This window comes from Caloenas nicobarica, chromosome 1, assembly GCF_036013445.1.
Source record: "Caloenas nicobarica isolate bCalNic1 chromosome 1, bCalNic1.hap1, whole genome shotgun sequence".
In the NCBI taxonomy this organism is placed as follows: domain Eukaryota; kingdom Metazoa; phylum Chordata; class Aves; order Columbiformes; family Columbidae; genus Caloenas; species Caloenas nicobarica.
Window position 1 is genome coordinate 29872106 of NC_088245.1, and position 23007 is coordinate 29895112.

The 23007-nt window shown below is 36.2% G+C and overlaps 1 protein-coding gene across 2 annotated transcripts in view; it reads left to right on the plus strand.

The window, feature by feature from the left end:
• Positions 1–23007, plus strand: part of DOCK4 (dedicator of cytokinesis 4) — a 237028-nt gene that overhangs the window by 168548 nt on the left and 45473 nt on the right. For both annotated transcript variants that reach the window (XM_065633327.1, XM_065633337.1), the window contains exons 25-30: positions 1055–1189; positions 5789–5887; positions 12083–12177; positions 19637–19712; positions 21280–21380; positions 22046–22104. In XM_065633327.1, coding sequence (XP_065489399.1) covers positions 1055–1189; positions 5789–5887; positions 12083–12177; positions 19637–19712; positions 21280–21380; positions 22046–22104 — 565 coding nt within the window. The remainder of the gene's footprint in view (positions 1–1054; positions 1190–5788; positions 5888–12082; positions 12178–19636; positions 19713–21279; positions 21381–22045; positions 22105–23007) is intronic.

Sequence of the window (23007 nt, forward strand, 5' to 3'; positions counted from 1 at the left end):
TGTCTGCCTTCATAAGTAGCAAAGCTATCAGTTGTTTGATACTGGACTGAGTGACATACAACATGGTCGTGACACTAGACTCACCTTGAGTCCAAACAGGAATTTTGAGTTTTGTTACGAATCACGTGCTTTGGGTGTGTAGGAAGGAAAAAAAAAAAATATCACTCCTACACCTCGATGTCAGCGAAGTCGAGTGATCCATTTGTCAGCTGAGTTTTAGTTCGGTTGTGTGCATTTGATTATGAAGTGTTTCTTTCTGCAAAGAAATGTCATCTTAAATTGTGGGTAAAATCACTCAGATCAAGATTGTGTTGTCTGCTGCAGTGGAGATAGAAAACATTGTTGAAGCAGGGAAAACAGATTTCCATCTGAATTAAGAAGGAAAAGTAGCTACGACTTGACTTCATCAAGTGTTTTCATGCATGTAATTAAGGTATTTGTGGTCTCTTTTGGCAGTGAACACTTTGGTTCCTTTGTATTGATGTTGCATACAGGCAGTTGCAGGCTTACATAAATGACTAATTTGTTTGTGCTATGCAGTTGATTGTAAGCAATGTAGCTGGTCTTTACTGCTGAAGCAGGTCTTGAAGGTTGAGCACCATCTGCTTTTTTCTGGTGATAGTTTCAAAGCGCAAAAACAGAATTCTACTCTTTGGAATTTAAGCCGCTTGGCAATTTCCCCAGAAAATATATGGACGTTACCTATAAAAATCTTGCCTGAAAAGTTCTTGTGTATTATTTACTGCTTTCCTCTAAATATTAATTGAAAATAGAGCTATGCTGATTTCATGAATGCTAACATCTTCAAAGTTATCCTCATAACAGTCCTCTATATTTCAGTATGGTGTAATTAATCGAAAACTGTTAGGAAAAAAACCAAACCAAAACCAAACACAATAGAATTAACCAATCTCTTAAGTAGAGAGCAGTCTTTTTAGTTTTACTATGAATGTTACATTTGAGAAACTATTTGCTTCTAAAATGACATCAAAGAAAATATGCCTGTGGTCATCATTCTGTTTTAAAATCTTAAATGTTGTATTTATTATTTAAGGAAAAATCTGTCCTGGAAGAAATTGATGTGATTGTAAACAGCCTGCTAGATATTCTGTTGAGGACCATACTAGAGATCACCAGCCGACCACAACCATCAGGCTCTGCTATGCGCCTCCAGTTTCAAGATGTGACTGTAAGTTTCTTATAATGAAATAGCTCATGATTGTCACTGTTTGGACTAATAGATTTCTGACAATATTGTCTTCATGTTGCAATTCACAGTTTTAAGATTTTCTGTATAAAACAGAGAAGGAGGAGAACAAAGAAAACTTTTCTTGCATTTTATTCATTTTCAGTGGAAATAGTATTTTTTTTCACTAAATGTATTTATAAATATGACTAAAAAAACCCCAAAAGATAACATTTCTTTTGAGACTGTTTCAGGTCAATAATTATTTCCTCTTGTTTCTTTTATTGACAAATTTAGTAGTTTTCTGAAACTTCCTTTAAATTTGAATTCCTGAAAATGGAAGAACATCAATCAATAACATTTTACTTCCTAAATGCATACATTTTTACATGATGAAACAGCTCGAAAAACGCTTGCATAATCTGTGATGCTAACTTGTTCAAATCCAAATTTATTAATTGAAAGGCATTTTATCGTTCTCTGGGCTAAACATTTGAGCTGCATTTCAGTTGTATGAAGTAGAGCATAGAGAATGGATTTAGAAGATTAACAAATGACATTTTGGTCAACCTGCTATAAAAACTCACACAAATTAGAAGATTGAAATGCAGGCATTTACAGAAAAGCCTATGATGAGCACCAAGGAAACAAAATGAAGTGTTAATTTGCTTTGTTTTCAGCAAGATTCCAGATTTGTTTTTGAAGGGCAAATCAGTTCTAATATATCAAGGGGTGTGGCCCCAATATGAGGTCAGGGGGTAACACTTTGTGCAGAGAACATACTATGCTGTGTGATTTACCATCTCACTATACGCTTAATTAATTAATTGCCCAATTTTCACACTGATAGTTTTTGTTAATGAATAGATGGCTGCCTTTCAAAGCAGAATTTCCTCTGAGATCAAACATTTCAAAAGCATTTAATAGCTGTGGAAGAAATGTGTTGTTGGGTTTTTGTTTGCTTTACGTTATCCCACAGAGAACAAATGTTATATGCAGTGTTTTATGGAGCTGACCAAGCTCTGTAATAAGATAACACCATGCTTTAATCACTGTGATTCAGCAGGGCTATACATCTCAGAGTCCGGGGTTTTTTTTTCTTTAAATTACAAAATTATGAATGTACACTGTGTGGCACATCAGGCCATCACAAGAAAAATCTAAGCTGAAGTCAGGATAGTAGTATTAGACTTAGCATAGCAAGACTGAGCTTATTGGTTTCTTCTGAGATATACACTTGCTTGCAGATTAAGTTTTCATAAAATACCATGAGAGCCTAATTTTTTCACACCATCAAAAAATTAGACTCTGAAAGTGCTTTCAAGTTGCAAAATTTTCTTTTTATGCATCGGAAAAGCCATGTCATTGTCACCGTAGGCTCTCAAAGAATACTTAATGTGGAAGTGACTCACAGCACAGCATAAGGCAATTATATACATTTATGTAGAAACATCATGCAGTATGGGCTTATGGCAACACACGGAACCAGATTCTTGGAACTATTTGTGGAGCAAGTATGATAAAGTACTCAGTACGAGTACAGCAATAGAGTCTGTTCCAGTATGTTACCATTATCTCAAGCTGCATCTATCATAAAATATTCTTTGTGAGATATATCATGGCAGCACACTGGATAAAATTCTTCAATGTTTTTGCAGCAGATACAGTCTCAGTGTGATCTTCTGGGCCCACGCGTCGCTGTTTTTCTGCACAAAGAAGCAGCATAAAATCAGCGTCAGGCTGTGTGCTGCTAAGATTGCACGGTTTCTTTCATCAGAAGTAGTTTTGGTACCTTGGTACCATCTCTATTTGCAGTGAGGAATCTTGTTAGATGGTAACCTCCAAGCTGCATGTGATGCTGAAAGAGCACAAAGAAGAAATGGCCTCAGAGTGTCAGCGTTACAGAAGTTGCACTAACAAAGGCTGAATTTAATGTAATGGTGAAACTTCTGCTTTTGGATGTCAGTGATTTAGACCTTTGGATTTCCTTAAGAAAACTGGGTTTGCATATAAGGAGTTAGCAGAAAGCAATCCAATGAAAGCAAACCTTTACTAATTTCAGATCTTGGAAGTTCAGTCCCTCAGAGCCTAAATGAATTGCAATTTAATTGTGAGCTCCATGAGTTTTAATAATTGCCCTCCTTAAGTAAGACACAAAAAATTACTAGAGGATTGAATTGGATATACTGCTTGGCTTGACTTATGGTACTAGAATTGGATCCTAAATGGATTTTATCAAGGTCATTATGTGTGTGGAGTTTGCTTTTGTGCATGATTCACATGTACCCTGAGTAGTTAGTCTGTGGCTAACACCGGCAGAAATCTTACAACATACATTTTTCTGCTGAGTTCAACAAATGCAGCTGAATGTTCATTGTTATTCTAAAAACCAGCTGCCTGTATAGCTAGCTACATTTGAATTAAAAGCTCAGATTTAGAAGTCAGTTAACAATTAGCTAAAGCTGGTACCCTTTTATAGCTGATCTGTCTGTCAACTATAGTAGCACATCTTTGGCTAAAAAACTCTGATTTTTAATATTGTAGAATCATAGAATGATTTGAGTCGGAAGGGACCTTAAAGATCATCTAGTTCCAACACTCCTTCCATTGGCAGAGACATCTTCCACCAGACCAGGTTGCTCAAAGCCCCATCCCACCTGGCCTTGAGCACTTCCAGGGATGGGGCATCCACAGCTTCTCTAGGCAACCTGTTCTAGTGCCTCACCACCCTCTTGGTGAGGATATAAGTTGAAGCAAATGTGGGAGCATAGAAGGAAGGTGCCTAGAAAGGACTGCTTAAAATGCTTAAGCAAGAAGGGAAGTATTCAAAATGTTCATACACACTCAAGCTAGCAATCAGGTAAGCTTACACCCCTATTTATTTACTCTGCTTATTTTGGCTAATTAACCAAAGCTGAGTGGTCTCAGATTTCATAACTGGAATAAAAAGTCTCCAAAAATTATTCCTATTTAGATGAACCTTCATTATACAAAATGGCACTATAAAATCATATTGAGGCTAGATATAATGAAATTAAACATATTAAAAAATAATGATAAAGGACCAAAGTCTTTGTTTTCTGAAGACCTGATAGGGTTGCAAATACATTTTCAGATATTTACAAGATAGCAGCTGTGACCTTGATGGTTATGCCCAGAGCATGAAGATTAAGAGACTTTGTAGCCTGAGGATATTGTTTTGAGAATGCTATGTGAACTGTAAAAAACAATGGTTTTACAGGGATGTAATTAATTTGGGATAATTATTTCAGTGTAGAATCTTAACATGGGCAAGACAAGTAGTATTTTAGCACCGTGTTGCCAGGGAAAGCTGTCACCTCACATACCTCGTATACTTGTTGGTGTAATCTCAAGTGAGTCCGACCTTCCAATGTAAAACCCAGAACAGCCATTCCTGTGAAAACATACTCCATTTTAATCTTATATTCTGTTTTTAATGAAAGACAGGGAAAAATCTTCCCAAAATTTGACTTGGCAAACCAATGAAAGGCATCATTTTAAACTACTGTTATCATACCTCTCTGTTCTCCAAGTCTCATTCCCCGATCCTGGTAGATACAAGCCAGAGGCATATTATGGATTTTTTGACAAGCTTGTAAGATGCTAGAACTGTTCCTTTTAAGCACTGGGGTGAAATCCAGGCCTTTCACCCTTCCCTGTCCTCATCCTGTCTGCAGTCTGGCCAGATTGATACCATTCAGTGTTTCTTCCCAGTTCAAAAGTGAAGAAGCAGACAGGCAAGGGAACGAGGGAGAATCTGTTTTCCCATAACGTCTTGTCCGTTTGATTGCTCACTGGAGATACCCAGTGCAGTTCTCTGCTCTTCTGTTCCTGAAGAACAGCCTGGTGAATGTGCATCTCCAGAGACCAGGAGGAATCTGCACAGCAGTGCACTAAGTCCCTCAGCTGCTGCCTGGAGTGCCCCTTTTCTGGAGTGTGGGACATTGTGGACCGGGGATCCAGGAATGAGAGAGTGGTCTTCCCTATGGTTAAGCTCAACTTCTAGATATATGTATTGATGAGAAATTCTTCTGTAGGTCCAAGGAAACTTCTGATCAAAACATTTTCAAAGTTTGTTCCATCCTATAAATGAGTTTTCTTCTTGACAAATACTCAGTTTTGTAATGAAAAAATGTTTTGAAAAATTGCCGGTTAACTCCGTTATTTTTTTCCCTAAAGGAAAACAATAGCATTTTTCCCAGAATTGTTGCAAAATATTTTTATTTATATTTGTTGCAAAATTGAGTTGACTAAGAGATTGTAATTTTAGCAACCTAAATAATCTGTTTAAAAACAGATACAAGGGAAAGAAATCACAAATCAAACTTTTACTGGTTTAGCCTTTCTGGAACTATTTCAAATAGATTTTGCTGAGCAAGTAAACTGCATTTGGGGAAGAGTAATTCTTTACATGGGTAGGAAGTTCAGAGATAAATTAATGTATGGAGTCTAAGCCTAATTGTCAATTAGTTTTGCTTGCATTTGTTAATTTTTTTAAAGTGCTTATAAGATGGAAGGTTAAGCTCAACTACAGAAGACATTATAATCTATAATGTTGCTATTCTTGGCTTATCTGAACAGGGGGAATTTGTCTCTTGTTTGTTGTCACTCTTGCGACAAATGACTGATAGACATTATCAACAGCTTCTTGATAGCTTCAACACAAAGGAGGATCTGAGGGTAAGTAATAGAATTGTCTTTCCACTTGTTCAGGTCTTTTTTTATTTCTCTTTTTCATTTATCTCTTTAAGATATTCCTGTGCTTTGATGAAACACTTCAGTATTTAAATGTAATCTGTTTTTCAGAGTAGCTAACTTTTGCACAGGTTTTCATGTGTACTCAGGTCCACTTTTACAGTGGGACTGGGATCCTGTGGCTTCTACAATGACAGCAGATAGAGTAGGGACAGAGGGGACATATATAATTGCTTGAAAGCCATAAGCTTAGCCTCTGAGCCTCTTTTAAAGTTGGTGTCCATCTAAGGTTACACAATTCTGATTGATTCTTCCTATCAGGCATTTGGTTTTTTGTTTGGTTTACGATATTTGTTTATTTAATCATTCATTATGTTATATATGGCCATGGCGAAAACACAGCTGGAGAAGTGCATATTCAACTAACTCTCAATTTTTCTTAACTGTGCAGCATGTTCATTGGCAGGAGGACCTGTCAGACTTATAATGTCTGTCTGCCCAGTTTGATCACGAAAGAGAGTAGCTGCAGAGCTCTTTCAGGGCAGCTTCTACCAGTTTCATTGATGGAGTTACCTGCATAAAGATACACACTAGGACTCCGCTCTGCTGGACTTATATAACTTACATAATATCAAATTTGAAAACTTACATAGTACCAAATTAGATCCACACAAAAAATGCCCATTTTTCAGCTGGTGATCCTAGATAGGAGAGTAATCATGTCCTAGTATGATAGTGTGTTTTTACATGTTATGCTTAAATTACTATTAGATAAATTTAAGTACTGCCCCGGAAAGGGGAGTCCAGTCATGCTGCAATTTCAGATTTCCTTAAATTCCTAAAAGCTGTTTGGAGCTGTTCTGAAGAAAGCATGCCATTCACGAGTGCCTTTTCTTTGTAATCAGATGGTCATATTGAGCTTGAAAGATAGAAAATGCTGCTAAGAAGTTATCTCTGTCATGAATCAAAAGTGCTACCTTGGAAATATATAGGGTGGACAATTTTTATACTAGTATTACAGCATATATTTTCACCTAGGATTGTTGCTATTCGTAGGCAACTTTCAGTACATGTTGTGGAACCTAGGCTTTTTTTACTGAAAGTATTTTCGTTTTTGTTTGAGTGTTGAGCAGGTCTGTATTCCTCGGTTTAGATTTTAGTATTTCCTAGGGGTTTCAAGCTTGATTTCTGTTTGATGTATCTATGAAGTACAGTGTTGAGTTTATTCAGACTTTCTTACTTCTAGAACACGAAAAATCTCTAGAATTAATGCTTGAATGGTGTTTGATTTGACACATTTATATTCCCCCTACACACATAGCCTACTATTATACAGAGATATATGGAAAGTAGCTGTAGCCAGTGCCATCAGCTATCAAAATAGAGGTCTTAGGAGCTCAAGTCTAGAGTTTATTTCCATTCAGATCTCATCAAATCATCATCAGCTCCACCAGTGATTCAGTGGCAGTAGGTTGATCATAATTAATGGAACATTCCTTCTCTTCTGAATATGAAACAATATATTGTTGGGGTTTTTTTTTCCTTCACTTGGAAATATCAGCTATCACTAAAATGTGTATAACTGAGAGCAAGGGGGAAAGTTGAGAGTGGTTGTGTGAGGCTGACACTGCTGTTAATCATGGGGTGATTGTGTGTGACTTAGGCTGGCTAAACTGTCTTGCCACTTACTGCTGTATCTTTCTGCTTCGTTTGCCAAGTGTGGAACTTCTCTGGCATTTTATACTGCTTTAAGATATGCTTCTTAGTAAATGACATCAGTATGAGTAAATGAAGATTCAGAAGGTTTAAATATCTGTGATATTACTTTTTTAGTCATCTGAGATACTTTTAGAGGCCGAACAAGTAGCCATAGTTAATCCTGTGCCTAGTATATACTTCAGGATTTCAGCCTCAGCAGTAACTACCATCAGCTCACTGTATTTTCGAATCCTCTTTCTGTCTCTTGGTCAGTGATGTCAAAATGGATTGGGTCTTCCCTGAGCCACATTAGAAGTTATTCATCTGACATGGGGTTTGCAAGGGACTTGGCTATCTGCTGGCCTTTTTCTGCTTTGGCTACCTCTGTTTACAATTAACCATCTATACTGAATGATTAGGCACTGATATTACAAGGTATTTCTTCTTTCTTCCAGACTAATTCTCAAGTTGACTCTGTCAAGTCCTTGCATGGATGCCTGTTTGCACAACATTTGTGGTATTATTAAAAAATACCCCCACCAAACCACTTCTCCAAACAAAAAATTATTCATGCAAGTACTTGTAAAGAGGGAATGAAGGTTGTCATTCATTCTGTCAGAATATATTTGCAGTTCTTATTCTTTTTTCTTTAAACAGTCTCTACCAAAATTATTAAAGACTGTTTCTCCAGCTTGTTAATCACAGGATAGCAAAATGTAGGCTTCAAAGGAATGGCATGTGCACATTTTTATATGACATGCATCTGAGTGATGCTTTAAACAAGTAGTTGTTTATGGAAATATTTCCTCTATTTTGTAAATATATTTAGTTTAAGTAATTGACATGGTGACTATTTTTATTCTAGTCAGTTCTTTAAGAAAGTCAGTATTTTTCCACACAAAGCGGAAGATAGAAAATGCATATTATACTTGAAAACATGCAAATGAAGTAAGAAAGAAATGACAAGGGGATTCATGGCTGAGTGGTAGCACCAGAGACTATGCTTCACTAATTTTTTGAAACATTGAATTTAATGAGGCGGTAATTTTAAATGCTTCCTTTTATCTTTCAACATTATTTTAAAGATATGTTCTTCTTGCTTACCACAAAATACCATCGTCTTCTAGTAAATATATTTTAGAGCAATTTATGGAACAGAGGCGTCCTTGTAGGCGGATATTTGCTGCCGCAAAAAAAGCTCAGATATAATTTATGACAAAAGGTAATGGTGGAAGTTATAAATAGGAGGAGAGAAGTGGGAAGAGTAAATGAGAGAAACAGTATATGTAGCACAATGCTGCTTAGACTGCAGCAAGGTGGTTCTGGCTGAGATGTGTGAGGTTTTTAATTAATAGATTACAAGAAGTCAAAACAAACAGATAAGCACCTGCCAGAAGGCCTAGTTTTTATCCACTGGCAGTGTACCCTACATAATGTGGCAGAATAGATATACAGGACAGATCTGATGAAGGAAAAGGTAATATTTCATAGGGATGGGTGTAAACCTTACTAGTTCTCTGATTCCTCTCTTCTAGCTAATGGAGCCTGAGTGGGGTAAAGTGGATGCTGAGCCCTACTACTGAGTGCTATTTATTCCACTGTTTTCGATTAAATAAATAGATGGTTTTCAGTCTCTCAGAAGGCCATGCTTCTTGCTTAATCAAAGTTAGATAATTTAATCAAGCAAATATTGCTGCTAGAGGAAACTGAACTGTGATATTGTCATATTATTTAAGCAGTATAAGGTAGTACTAGAGCTTATGTGCACTAGATAGGAATATTAAGAGATGGTATTTAGAGTATGTAAAAGGACAAAATTACTTCCTTGCTGCCTCTTAAGATAGAAGGCATATGATACAGATCTGTACTCAACCAACCAAATGTTAGTTCACTTTTACTGCTGGCAAAAGTGTTTTTTAAATGTTAAAATCTGTTACTAAGTCATGATGATGTGTTCAACAGAGCAGATACACCTATGAAAGACAGTAGCTTAGTGCAAAAGAAACGGTTCAAAATGCAGTTACAAAATTGATCTTCCATGAATGGTACTTCGTAGTAATGTCTTGTGATGTTTGGATCATGAAACAAAAATGAGTAATTGCGTCATGCAAAATGCCAGGCATTGTAACGCTGATCAAAACATTTTATGGAGTTGCTACATGGAGAGGGTCCCTTGGGAGTGAACACTGGCACTGAATATTGCTGAGCAATGCTCACACATGAAGGGCACCAGCTCATTAATGCAAAGTATCAGACTAGTCAACTGGCATTTTACCCTTTGGTTATTGTCATGCTTATAAGGATTCCTAGGGAAATGTATTACCAAATATACAAGAGCTGAATCTCGAAAATTAGCTACAGATTAATTCTTTCAATAGAAGCTTAGTAATTGTATCTGGAAAATCTTACAACTCATTAGTTTTTCTGAAGTTTTTTATGTTCTGTTTCTTTCAGTGATATTTCAGCTTTGAATTATACTGCATTTTACTTATGTTTTTAACATGTACTGTAACAGAGAGATCGTCAGTCTTAGTCAAGCTTTTCAAATCCACATTTTGTGTCTAATATCACCACTAAATTCATGACACAATTTTCTATTTTTTCTGTTAAAATCAGAAATAATTAGGCTGGTGTTGATGATTCAAAAGTTAATGCCAGTGTCTACATTTGCTTTGTTTTAAATTTTGTTTGGAATAGAAGATTTATTCTGGTTTTAGCCTAGTTACCTAAAGAAATGAAATATACATGATCTTCATCTCTGTCCTTCTTCTCTTAATGACTTTTGAACAAACTGATGAAGTTTGGGCAGGCTTTGGCCGCAGCCCGTAGATCTCAAAGGCACGAAGTTTATACCTCGTGCTGCCCTTGGGTTTAAGTCCTTAAACCATTGCCTGGTTTCCCAACAGCAGCCATTTAGTCTCCTCAGCTCAGCAGCCAGTCAGTCAGCTCCCCAACACCAGTAACATGTATCGTGTCTGGACAACAGAGGGATAAAAATGGGATATGGGAGAATTTGGGACGTTATTGTGAGGTGACATACAGCAGCATTCCAGGCATTGCCATCATGTTGGGATTATGGCACAGAGCTGCAGGGATTACAGCACAGGGAAGGGAAGTAACGCCTAAAGAAAAAGGGGAGCAGAGAGAAGTGTTGAAATGTAATGGCAAGGTGTAAAGCCATAGGAAAGCACTCTGGAATAAATGTGTTTCTTATAGAGCTACTTGTTTGTCTGTAAAGCTGGTCACCTGCCTCCAAACTCTACGTTATCTGCAATGAGTATCGTTTATGCTCTTTAATACAGAGAATTTCTTGGCATCTTGTTCAGAAAACAGGTTGTCTCTTTTATGTAATCTTCTCTGGTGGGTGGGTGCTGGGATCTCAGCTGCCTTTCCCAGCGCCTGCATTCATCCCCCTTTACAGTGATTCTCTAATGAAAGGCATCTGTTCTGCAATGCCCGTCATCTACACTTCGGTAAATGCACTTGAATATATTTTGGTGTTCAAAATTATTTGGTATCCTTTGGTTGGATCTTCATCTCGTCTGTGTTTCAGGCTAACTGTCTGCAAGTGGTGTGGGCAGAATCAACACAAACCATGTCAAGGTCAGGTACCATACTAATTCTGTTAGGCACGTTATATCACTTGCCTCATGTTCTTCATGATGTGAAAAGCTCCATTTTGCTTACTAAAAAAGTACTGGCAGTACTATACATGATCAAGAAGGGCCATTAGAAATGTTAATCTTGGTGGTAGTGTTTTTTGTAAAACGAAAATCTGAAAAAAAAGTGCTGAGAGGAATAGTTTAATTTAGTTATTTATTAGTGAGTTGAGATGATAATGCTAAAAGCTCTTAAGCAGTGCTTTCTACATTCAAAGTGGCTCACATGTGTTCACTATTTTTACAGTTTCAGCAAATGAGGCAGAATGGTGAAGTGACCTGCATACAGCCAGCTGCGATAACAGTTCAGGGGCCTGGGCATCACTGTAGAATTCACTGATCTTTGCAAACCCAATGATAAAATTGTCCTTACACTGTCTCTCTTTCCCACCAAATAATGCCTCTTTTAGAATAAATTTTGAAGGTGATGAAAACCTGGCATGATTAAGGAGATATTCAGAACTCTGTAGTGTTTGTAAAGTGCTTTTTTGATTTGCAAATTGTTCTCGGGATCACATTTGTGGAAGTGTATGGGTGGAAACCAAATGTATCTTTGACATTTCATTTATGCATTGCTGTCAATCAAGTAGCACATTAAATTATTTTCCTCCTTCTAAGAAAAATGAATTAAATAGCTATTTGAAGCTTTCTTGGAGAATGAAAAATATTACTTTTAAAAGTATTCAGAGGTGTATCTATGTTGAAAATAAATGCAATTCTGCTATTTCTGTAATGAATTTTTGTCTCTGATTAAAATATTTGTAAAGCTCACTGTTCTTTTTAAAGCAGCAAAGACATATGACTGCTTCTTTTCCTTCCAAAGGATTTTCTGCTACAGATTTTCACCGTATTTCGGATACTAATACGACCAGAGATGTTTCCAAAAGACTGGACAGTGATGCGTTTGGTTGCAAACAAGTAAGGCATTTTTAGTGTTAATAAAAATATGGGTAGTATGTGAAGATCGTGGTAAAAATAAATAAAGTTATATGATGTATGTAATAAAAACTCAAAATATATTTTGTAATGCTGGCTGCAGTTTTTCATTTTTGAATTTCACATTTAAAATCTCTGGACTTATTTTACATGACAAATTCATACTATAATCTGTACCTCTTTCTATTCTGAATTTCAATAAGCACATTTAACTGGAAACTCAGAAACACTTTTACAGAATTAAGATGCTAAGTATCAACAGCTTTGTTTTCCAAGTAGCAAATGACAAGTCTCAACAGAACTTCATTTCAAATCTGTTTGTTGAAATGCTGAGTTGGTAAAGATCTGTTTGCTCTCAGGAAGAAATTATTTGCTGTAATATCATTAACGATGTTTTTGCATGTTTGTTAATTTAGTGCTTGTCAGAAAAATCACAAATAAAAAATCACGAATCAGGAAATGAGGTACAGCACAGGCAACAGTAACATAGGGCTCTAAGCATTGCCTAGTGATACTTGGAGATGTAACCTGCTTTTGAAATATTCTTTCTCTGCTCAGGCCTTATTTTTAGAGAAGTAGGTTCTCAGCATTTCTGAGAATTCATTACAATGATTCTGAAACTACTGAATTTTATTTCACCTGTATCACCAGCTGTCCTTTTTTGTAGGCTTAGCTTTAGATCAGCTGAACAGTCAACACAATTACACAAACACCAGCGTTGGCAGAGGAGAGGGGTTGTGTTGGGCAGACCTAGGAATCCAGAATTTAGGATCGATTTAAACTTTCTTGGTACATATTGCAATGCCTCGTGGAAATTGGTTTTTAGTCTGTGGTGTGCCTGCTGGCTCCAAGGAGGATTTAAATTCATGGTGCTGTACAGATTGCTAGTAACCATATTATTTTTACAATTAAATTTGGCAAAACTTGTGTTCATGATATGTATTTGTTATGTGTGTGTGAATATGCAAGCATCATAGTATTTGTCAAACTTTGTCATAACTTGAAAAAAACAAGAACAAAAACATTTTTTGCTCATTTTTATCACCTCACTTAGTGTTGCTAATCTTGCCAAGTTTGAATTCCAGAAAAAAAAAAAATCTTAATAATCAAAGAATGGATGTGATCATTTGTTTCTATGTATGATATTAAAGAAGACATGGCTGATACCAGCCTGCATCTGGTAATCATGCTTAAGAAATAAATTGAGAAACACAGGAAAGAGGGATAAACATAGGAACTTTTAGACTAAATATATAATGTAAGAAATTGTTATGTATTCCAGAAACAGCTGGCTTGGCAGATGGCTTTGCAATAGCTGACATGTACAAAACTAAGATGAAGAAACGACCTTGGCACGTGTTTCTCGGGCTGGTGGTGTTCAGATATGCTAACAATGATGATACTAAGTTCTACAAAATGAATGTTTACTTCCACCAGTATTTTAGTTAGCATCACACGTCTCCTGTTATTAATCCATGTTGTGTTGTTTCTGACAAACTAGGAGGTGTCCAGTTCTGCCAGACAAAGAAGACAGGCAGAAGCTGACAGTAACTGCTGGTGGGAATTGGCCATGAGAAGCCGCTCAGATCAGCTAACAACCTGATAACACACAATTGCATAAGCATTACTACCAGTAAATGGGATGTAAACACATTTTTACCAATTCAGCACTCAGTAATTGCTGTGCTAGGCATTCATTCTTTTGTGGAGGAACTGCTGGTTTGCTATGAAACGGGGGCTTGGCCAGGTGTGCTTAAAAGTGTGGCATGAACTGAAGACTCATTGTTGCTGTGTTATACCTCTGTGGCTTGGTTTCTGTTCCTTTTTGAGGCAGCGGAAAGGAAAATACACTTCTGTTTTCTCCTCAGCTGTAGAGCACTAGTTTTTTTGGAGCTGTTTCTGAACAGGAGCTCCTTCCCTTCACTTGTGTCCCCCACTGCCATTGCGGTGGCCGCCTTTCTTCAGCTGCCCCAGGGTGTTCGAAAGCACAGTGCCACAGAGTAGGAGCTTTGCTAGAATTGTCCCCACCCAAAATCTTTAAGTGCAAAGGGAAGAGCCTGGAGGCAGGATGAGAAATGTGGGCGCTGCCTGCACCCCAGACAGGAGCGGCTGTGAACCGTTCTTCCTGGACTTCACTGATGAGCCAGAGCGCTTCCAGCGACCTGAGACTCTTTGGGATTGAAGGCAAAACTTCTTGAACTCCTTGCTCCGTTCGTGTCTGAAAGGAAAAAACTAGAAGGTCTAGCCCGTCTTTTTAAGAGCATAATCAAATAATCCATTAACAGCCTGGATCTTTTCTGACCTCTGCTTCCCAGGAATGACATGACTGTCATGTTTCCCATGTCGGATGGCCACCTTCTCAGCTGTCTGGGCTTCAGCCTGAGAAACTGTAGCTAATATGAAGGCTGTGTGTGTCTTGAAAGCTTCACCCGTCATTGCAGTCGCATCACCAGCAGCAGTCTTTTCTCTGTCCCTAGAGTGATATAAAAATTCAAACTGTCTGGTATTTGCAGGAAGAGAGATTTATCCTGTCTGAGCCTAGGGAAGAAATGAGTCCTAGTAAGGATATAATCAGGTAATAAGCTTTTCCTGAGGGGAAAAAAAATTTTTTTTTTTCTCTTATTTATATATGCAGAACTTAAATTACCTGAAAGCTTTTTAGGTTTTAAAATGCCGTAATTCTTTCATATATAATATTTATATATAAAAATATTGCTGCCTTCTGGCTTCTAGATTTTTTTTTTATTACTTATTGCTAGTATTTTCAGCAATTACATAGCATCTGATACTTGGATGCTGGCTGGGATAAAAAAACAAACAAAGAAACAAAAAAAACAAAAAACAAACCAGAAGATATTGTGACCTCAAGAAGATAAATCTGTAACTACCCAGAAATTAAGATACTTCACAATGATGCGTGCATGATCTATAATTCTGAATATCCGGATGCCCATCATGAAAAAGTATGGATGGCTAGCATTATAAAACTACCAAGTGACTTCCAAAATTTAAGAAATCAAGTAACATTTGAAAAGGCAGACTTGGCACGTAAGCAGAGAAATAGATATTTTTTGAATTTTGTTCTGTGATGGAAGGAAAAGAACATGCAAAAAAAATCCTTAATAGTTACTAGCTTCTAGCAGTTGCGCTATGAGACAGAAATTAACTCTGTTTAAAACTTCATAACATGTAATATCTGTAGTGAACTAATCAGCATGCATTCAACAAAGCAAAATATTTACTTATGGTTATCTAATATTTCTAACATGGATGTTACTACTGAGTGATAAAATATGTTTCTTAAATATGTTGTGGAAAATACAGTTTTAATTTCTTTCATTATAGGGATAAACTAGGTAGTAAGCTAGCTTGCTGGCCCTCTAGGCAAAGCTTCTATTTGTCACTCCAAATGAATACCACATAATATAGGAAGATGTCTGAATCAGTTGCCTAGCGCCAGAGAGGAATCCAAAATTCTATAATAAAAATTCCAGACTAAAATGAAAGCTGCTGCATAACACCTTCATAATGTCTCTCTCAACTGGAAAGCACTGTGTAATGGTCAGTTGCTTAAGTTTACCCTAAGGTTAGGAAAAGAATCACTTATCTAATGCTTTAATTGACTGGCATCTTTTGAGAGCATTTAACAGACTCAGCTGAACTCCCAGTTATATCATGTTTCATTAACAATCGAGGAGGCTTTTGGAGAGCAAAGTGAGTTTCTATTACTTGCTGAGCAAAGGTTTGATATTTTTAACATGCTATGCCTATGTATTATTGAACAATGAACTAATTTTCTACTACTCTCGGTATGCAAGAAGCTTTAATTTTAAAGATCTCTGTATATTAACTATGTATGTATATCCTTTCAGCATTTCGTTGAATGGTAGAAATGCCAGGTCATCCAATTCTCAATTTGAATTTTATAAGTATACAAAATGGATTTATGGAAATTATTATTTATAGTAAAATAATTGATCTTTAATGTAAGATTTACCATAGTACGTTCTTATACTAAAATTCCAAATGTATCTACTGACAGGCACAGGGAATTTAAAGAGAATCATTTTGGTTACCTAATTCAGTAGTGACTGAAAAACATTATTATTTTTTAAAAGGTAAAAGGAATACACAGTAAAGAAAGATATTGAATTAGCATTAGTTTCATCATTATGGCTGCTTCGAACAATCCTGTTAGCTGCTGTGGTGTGGGTGTCTGAGACTCCTACAATGAACAAAAATTCTTGCTCTTATGTAATACACAGTGTTGCTAACAACATTCTTCCTTTTATGTAATACAAACCATTGCTAACAACTGAACCTGACATTCAGTCTGTCACAAAAAGCTTTATATATACACATAGGTATGCATGTATGAATAATTTTATATACATATAACGATAGGTATATACACATACATGTGAATGTAGGTTTATTTCATTTATTTATGAAATACAAAAGAAGCTTTTTTTTCTGTTCAAACACCTCTGTGCTTGGGAAGATTTCATTCTGAAATAGTGAAGGCTGAACTGAGGATCCAATGTTATAGTTTTGTCTGTATCGGAATGGAAAAAGAAAGCTTTAGGTTTTGACCATTGGCTGCCCTGGCAAAAGCCAAGTTGCCAGAGTACAGTCCAGGTAGCAAACCAGTTGTTGAACTTCAGAGGAATGCTTTGGATTTTTCAAACAGGTTATTGCAGAAGGATTTGCTGTGAAAATTTGATCGAAAAGCCACTTCTGTCAAAAATGCCCTGACTGAACCTTGGGTTAGCATCGTGTGTAGGAACCCAGAATAATTTAGTGGCCAAAAGCAGTGGTTTTCCTCCTGTAAAACAGCGAGTGGTTCTGAACAAACTTGTGGCAGGTGGTGAGAGGAAGAAAAGTCTTGTCACAAACTCCATGTTTTCCAGTTTGATACTCAAATGGATTTTAAATAAATGTTGTTGTTGTTTTGAAATTTTTGGCTGGAAAGCAACTTGGAATGTGAGCATTATACTGGATCAGGCAGCTGTCCATCTGTCCTGGCTGCTGTCTCTACTTTCTGCATTTTTGCTTTTTTTTAATAGAACCTACATTATTCATAGGAAAACAAGATAGAGAACCCCCAACCTTAGCAGTATTTTCTGTCCTACCTGACTTCAGTTTGTTGTGGATTCAGAATAACAGATTGTGGATCAAAAACAGTGGCTTCATCTTTCTGTGTTCAGTCTGATGTTTTGAGGGGTTTTTATCTACAACATACACACTCTCACTCTACAGACATGCATTTTATCAGCTGATCCATATCACATCTTTGGCTTAACAAATAAATAAAACCTGAACTCTGTTGCCTATTGCAAGAAATACCTACATCGCAGTTATTCTGTTATCTCAGGAAAATTCTGGAAAAATATTCTTAGAATTGCATTTAAGGTTTCTACTCTAATGACTTTCTCATAAGAATTGAAGCAGGCCTTTCCCTTTAGTTTCACCTGCCACGGACGGAATGTGGCAAGAAAGGAATTGTCTCAGACATAAACAGAACTACATAATGTAAACTTGGCAATAATGTTGCAGTTCTTGAGATCTTATGGAATTTTCTCTTGCGTACAATTTTTCAGGGATTTATTACTTTGGACTTAGGTTGAAATTCTACATAGCAGTAGTTCTGATGAACTGACCTTTTCTATCAAAACATCTTCCTGGAACATGCAAACACTTTCAATTTTTGTGAAACATGTGGGCTGTAAATTAAATGACACGCAATAACAAGAATGACAGGACTTTCTTATCCACACCTTGATTCTTAGCTTTCCTTACATTACAGTTTATTACCGTTTCACTTTGTCTTCCCTGCTGCAACAGGGAGTGCTGTACACACAGTGTAACTGCCCATCGGTGGAAAAGTGGGGTAAACTATACAGATGAGTGTTAAACATGGAACAAGACTTGGATAGAAGAGCTGTAGTATACTTGTTGAGAAAATAAGGTGTATTAAAATGATGTTTCAGCAATGGAACTAGGAACGAATGAAACTTGAGACTCAAGCAGTGTTCTAAAAACAGTCTCCGACTTGGCTGTTACAGGTGTTCAGAGACAGCAAATCAGAAGGGAAAGTTTGCCAGCGACAGTAATTTTAAAAGTACAGAAATGGAAGCAAACATTTGAACTAGTAATAAGCTAAATGATACCTAGCCATTTTATATTTATAAACTTGAGATCTGACAAAAATGCTGGAAGAAAAATACAGTTTATTTCCTAGGTGGGTTGGTTAAAGTATAATTCTTCAGTGTTGGGAAGATGAAAAATATTATACTCTTTAAAAATATATAGCTGTTATTATATTTAATATATTAATAGAATTACATTTAATAAAACAAATTTTGTCTTAAATGCATTACAAAAATAGTAAAAAATGAAGTCCAAAGTATGAGAGGGGAAATAAATTTTAGCATTTAACAGCATACAGGTCAAGAATCATGTTCAAAGAAGTACTAGATGTATTAAGAGTAGATAGATGATAATTAAATGAAATGTGTAGATATAACCTTTTTCTCATAGGTCTTCACACAGTTGATTGTTGTAAGATACATAAGTGTAACAGCAAAAAGATCATTCTATGTTTCTCTTTTTCCTCCCCCGTAACCATCCTCTACTGACTACTTTCAAAGAGAATGTAATGGTTTATATGGATTTTTGCTTTTACTAGGTATGTTGATAGACCCAAGTGCTGCAGAGGTTAGCTTTGTGTTGAATCATTGAATTATATTTAAGTAATCTTTAGGCACATTCTGTTTCTGTAGATTACTAAACTTGGTTGCTACAATGAACGAGACTCATTGACCTCTGGTGACAACCACCGTGATAGGATTTTGGTCGTATATGTTTATCTAAGGTTGATTAATAAAATTCAGGCGGTTGTCAATGTAGGGCAGTGTATGACTGCAACATACAGAACAAAGATCTTTAGAAGAAGGTCTTTCTCACAAAGCTCATGTTGTTTTCAATTTATCTGTTGTCATTAAAATACTCGTTGTCCAGAGGGCTGTCAATATTGTATATTGGTAATTACTAGATATTTTATATTTATAATCTATATGCACGTATTTTCAGTACCAAGAAAGCTGAAAGCAAATTGCCCAACTGTATATACGAGTGCTAATAGGACAAAGTGTGTATTAAATCTGATATCGGCATTATTTGCAGAAAAAAAAATCATGTTCTCTACAGAGCATCTGTTTTCAGCACACGTTCTTTACATCACACCTATTTTTTTTTATAACGTGCACGTTTTCTGTCAATAAGTGCTGTTAGTAGTCAGATACTTTAATATGTTTAAAATGTAGTATGCCACCATACACGCCACATCTATTTCTTCATTGGAAAGTTGGTGGGCTCTGAGTACTAAATATGAATTTCCACTCGATGAAAACTACTGTCTTTTTCATTCTTTTCTTCCCAGTGTGATCATTACTACCGTCTTGTACCTTTCGGATGCCCTTCGTAAAAACTTCTTAAATGAAAACTTTGATTACAAGGTAGAGTAAATGTGTCAAACATAAAATAGATGTAGTAGCTGCTACATTATCCTGTGGCTTGGTTGTTCGTTATTAAACTTAGCTCCAGCATCTAAACAGCTAGAACATGTACTAAATCAGCAATTTCAGAGAATACGTTTTTTCTTCAATGCAGGACTGTCTTAAAAATAAGGAGTGCTGTGGTTTTTCTAGATTTCTTCATATTTTTCATCTTGTTATTTCAGCCTCGATGGTAGACTTCTTATTCAGGGACTAATTTTATTGTTTGTTATTTTGGAGTTATTGCAAAAAGGAAAATATTCAATTCTTTAATCGATGCAAATGTATCAAAAATATGGGGTTGCATTTCTGTAACTTCTCTCAAGACCAATTAACTTGCTGCTGCATAATTAAAATTAGAAAATTATGATACTGCATGGTGAATGTAGTTGAAGATGTTAGTGCGTACCTCATACAGTGAGACATGGCATCTGTGATAAACTGTGAATTACAGAATGATGCTTTTAGGATTCAGATGAGAAGGCCTAGGAACACGTCTGAAAAGACCCATTCCCATGGAAACCTGAACAAATATTCTGCCCAACAAAAATACATTAGTCTAATTGCTTCATCATAAAAAGTGCAGAATTTCCTTCCTGGAGAAGACAGCCAGCTCCTGGTGACATCCAGCAGAGTTGTGGATGCTTCCCTTGAAATCCAGACTCCTGTTGGAGAGACTGGCAGGAATGCAGATTTATCTACTTGACGTAACTGGCCGCGAGGAAGCCTATCCTTTATGACGTTCCACAAGTTGAGGGGCTAAAACTGATAAATGAACTACCTGCAGACAAAGCATCTCTGCTCCTTAAACTTGCTTAGCAATGTTTTTACTATCGTGCAGAACTGCAGTGTCTGGAATAGGGCTCCCCCTACACTACTTTATCCTCCTGCCATGGAGCATCTATAAATGGGTTATAATAATGAATATTTTAATGTATTTCAAATTTACCTTTAAATTTATCTTTAAATCTTCTAAGTAGAAGACTCAACATCTGATTCAGAAAGGATGTGCACAAAACATTTTTATATTTGCAATATGTTAACAAAACCTAGCTTCGGTTTTGTACAGTGAAGCCTGCAGCAAGTGAGACTTGCAAGTAATATTACAAAGGAGGACAGGCCAGAAAATGACAATTCTATTATGTAATTGCTTTTGAGGTGTCAGAATTTTTTTGGTTTTGGACTTAAAGGCATAACTTTTCATAGTCTTCTATTTAAATATACAAAAAAAAAGTTTCCAAATTTAGAAGGTAAAGTTTTCTGATTTGGAGGGATGAAAAATGTTTGCAACTCTGAAACCTTTACATTTAAGAGATGTAGAATATGTAAAATAGATTTATTTCTGCTGAACATTTTGGAGTTGGTGAAAAATATATTTGGATGCAAAGAAATTTAGTCAAAACCAGTGTGAATAGTTTATTAGTTGAGACTGAAACAAGTGATGTGATTTGAAAATTTGCATCTTGAGTGGTCATAAAATGGTGGTACTGAGAAAATGAAATAACCAAATGCCATATGCTTATTGTAGATTTGGGATTCCTACTTTTTTCTTGCTGTCATTTTTATAAACCAGTTATGTCTGCAACTGGAGATGTTCACACCTTCCAAGAAGAAAAAGGTTTTAGAAAAGTAAGTACTGCTGTCAGCTTCTAGAATACTGTAATAGATCAGACACTTCTCAAAATGGAAGACATGGGGGATCGGAAGAAGGTCTACCAAAAAGATAACGGTAACGGTGTTTCCACTGACTACAGTGAGAGTTGGTTCTGGCCCTTTGCATAGGTCTTCAGAGCTGATAGCGCCTTCGCAGAAGTGCCCAAATTGGTTCAGGTCTTGGGAGCAAAATACCCATGTTGCAGGAGTGCCAACACTGATTTCCAGTTTGTGCATAAGCTGGTGCAGACTGGTTCAGGTGTTCCTGCCAGGCACTGCGCTGTTGTCTGTATGAATTAATTGGATTTCTTTAGACTAGAACAAAATTATTTTCTCTCAGAGAACTACAGCATATTGCTGCAAAAAATACCTTTTGCGTCACAGCTGTGTTACTGACGTATAGCATTTAGAAAGAACTGATACTTTTGACAATATTGTAAATAAACCTGGATTTAGGAATCCAGTTGCAGCTGGGTGCAACAGAAAGAGCAAAACCTCGGAAGAAAACATCACTTTTAAAGTAGTATTTTATGGAGTAGAAATGAGACACTTCATTTAACAATTTAACAGAATGGCATATGGACTTGATTTACTTAAACGATCTTTTACCGGTTTGCTTTATTTTTTTTAATGCATTTCAGATATGGTGACATGCGGGTAACAATGGGATGTGAAATCTTCAGCATGTGGCAAAATTTAGGTAAGTAATTAAACACAACATCAGTAGCTCATAAAATGAAAAACAATTATTTCTTCACCTATTAAATACACTTGCCAGTGATAGAAGAGTTATTGATAACCAAGCTCCCATGAAGTCTTGATTCAAGTTTAGTAAAACCCTGGTTATCTGTAGTTCACTTCTCTATAGCTAAACTCAGCTTTCTAAGCCTGGATACTGTATCTGACTTATCCCTGTTTCTTCAAAGAAAACTGAAATAATATCATCAGAGAAAATTAGAAAATAAAGTATTGCTCTTTTGGGGCAGAATTATTATGCCTGAAAATATACTTATGTTCACAACTTTAGTTCTGTTGCCAAACAGTTTAAGAAACAGGCATAAATCGTAATTCTGAAGCTCTCTTGAGATGCCAGATTTGCATCAAATCTTCCTCTAAGTCCTACTTGCACTAAAATATAAAGGCATAAACAAATTAGTGACTGATGTGTAAATGACACACTGGACAACATGAGAAAAATATATGCTTGGATATAAACTTAGGAACATTTTTATATTTATAAGCAATAACTGTGCAAACTACTTGAAAGTGTGAGCCTCAGAGAAATGCAATTAAATGTTGTTTGGGAGGAAAATCAAAACTGAGTAGAAGATTTGGATACTACATTTGTCATCTTTGTATTTCAATTATTCCACAGTTCAGTTCATTAAAGGGCTCATTAAAGATATGAAGACCATCGGTGATTACTGAGATACTGTCATCTCAATTCTATAAATCTTTTCCTCAGCAAGATACATAGTTGTAAACAAAACAGTCTTTCCGATCAGCCTAGAAAGAGAAATGTTCAAAATAAGAAATATTTGCTTATTAATATCTTGTTAACATTTGTGGTGTAGCATATTTTACTTATTTGCAGTATTTAGTA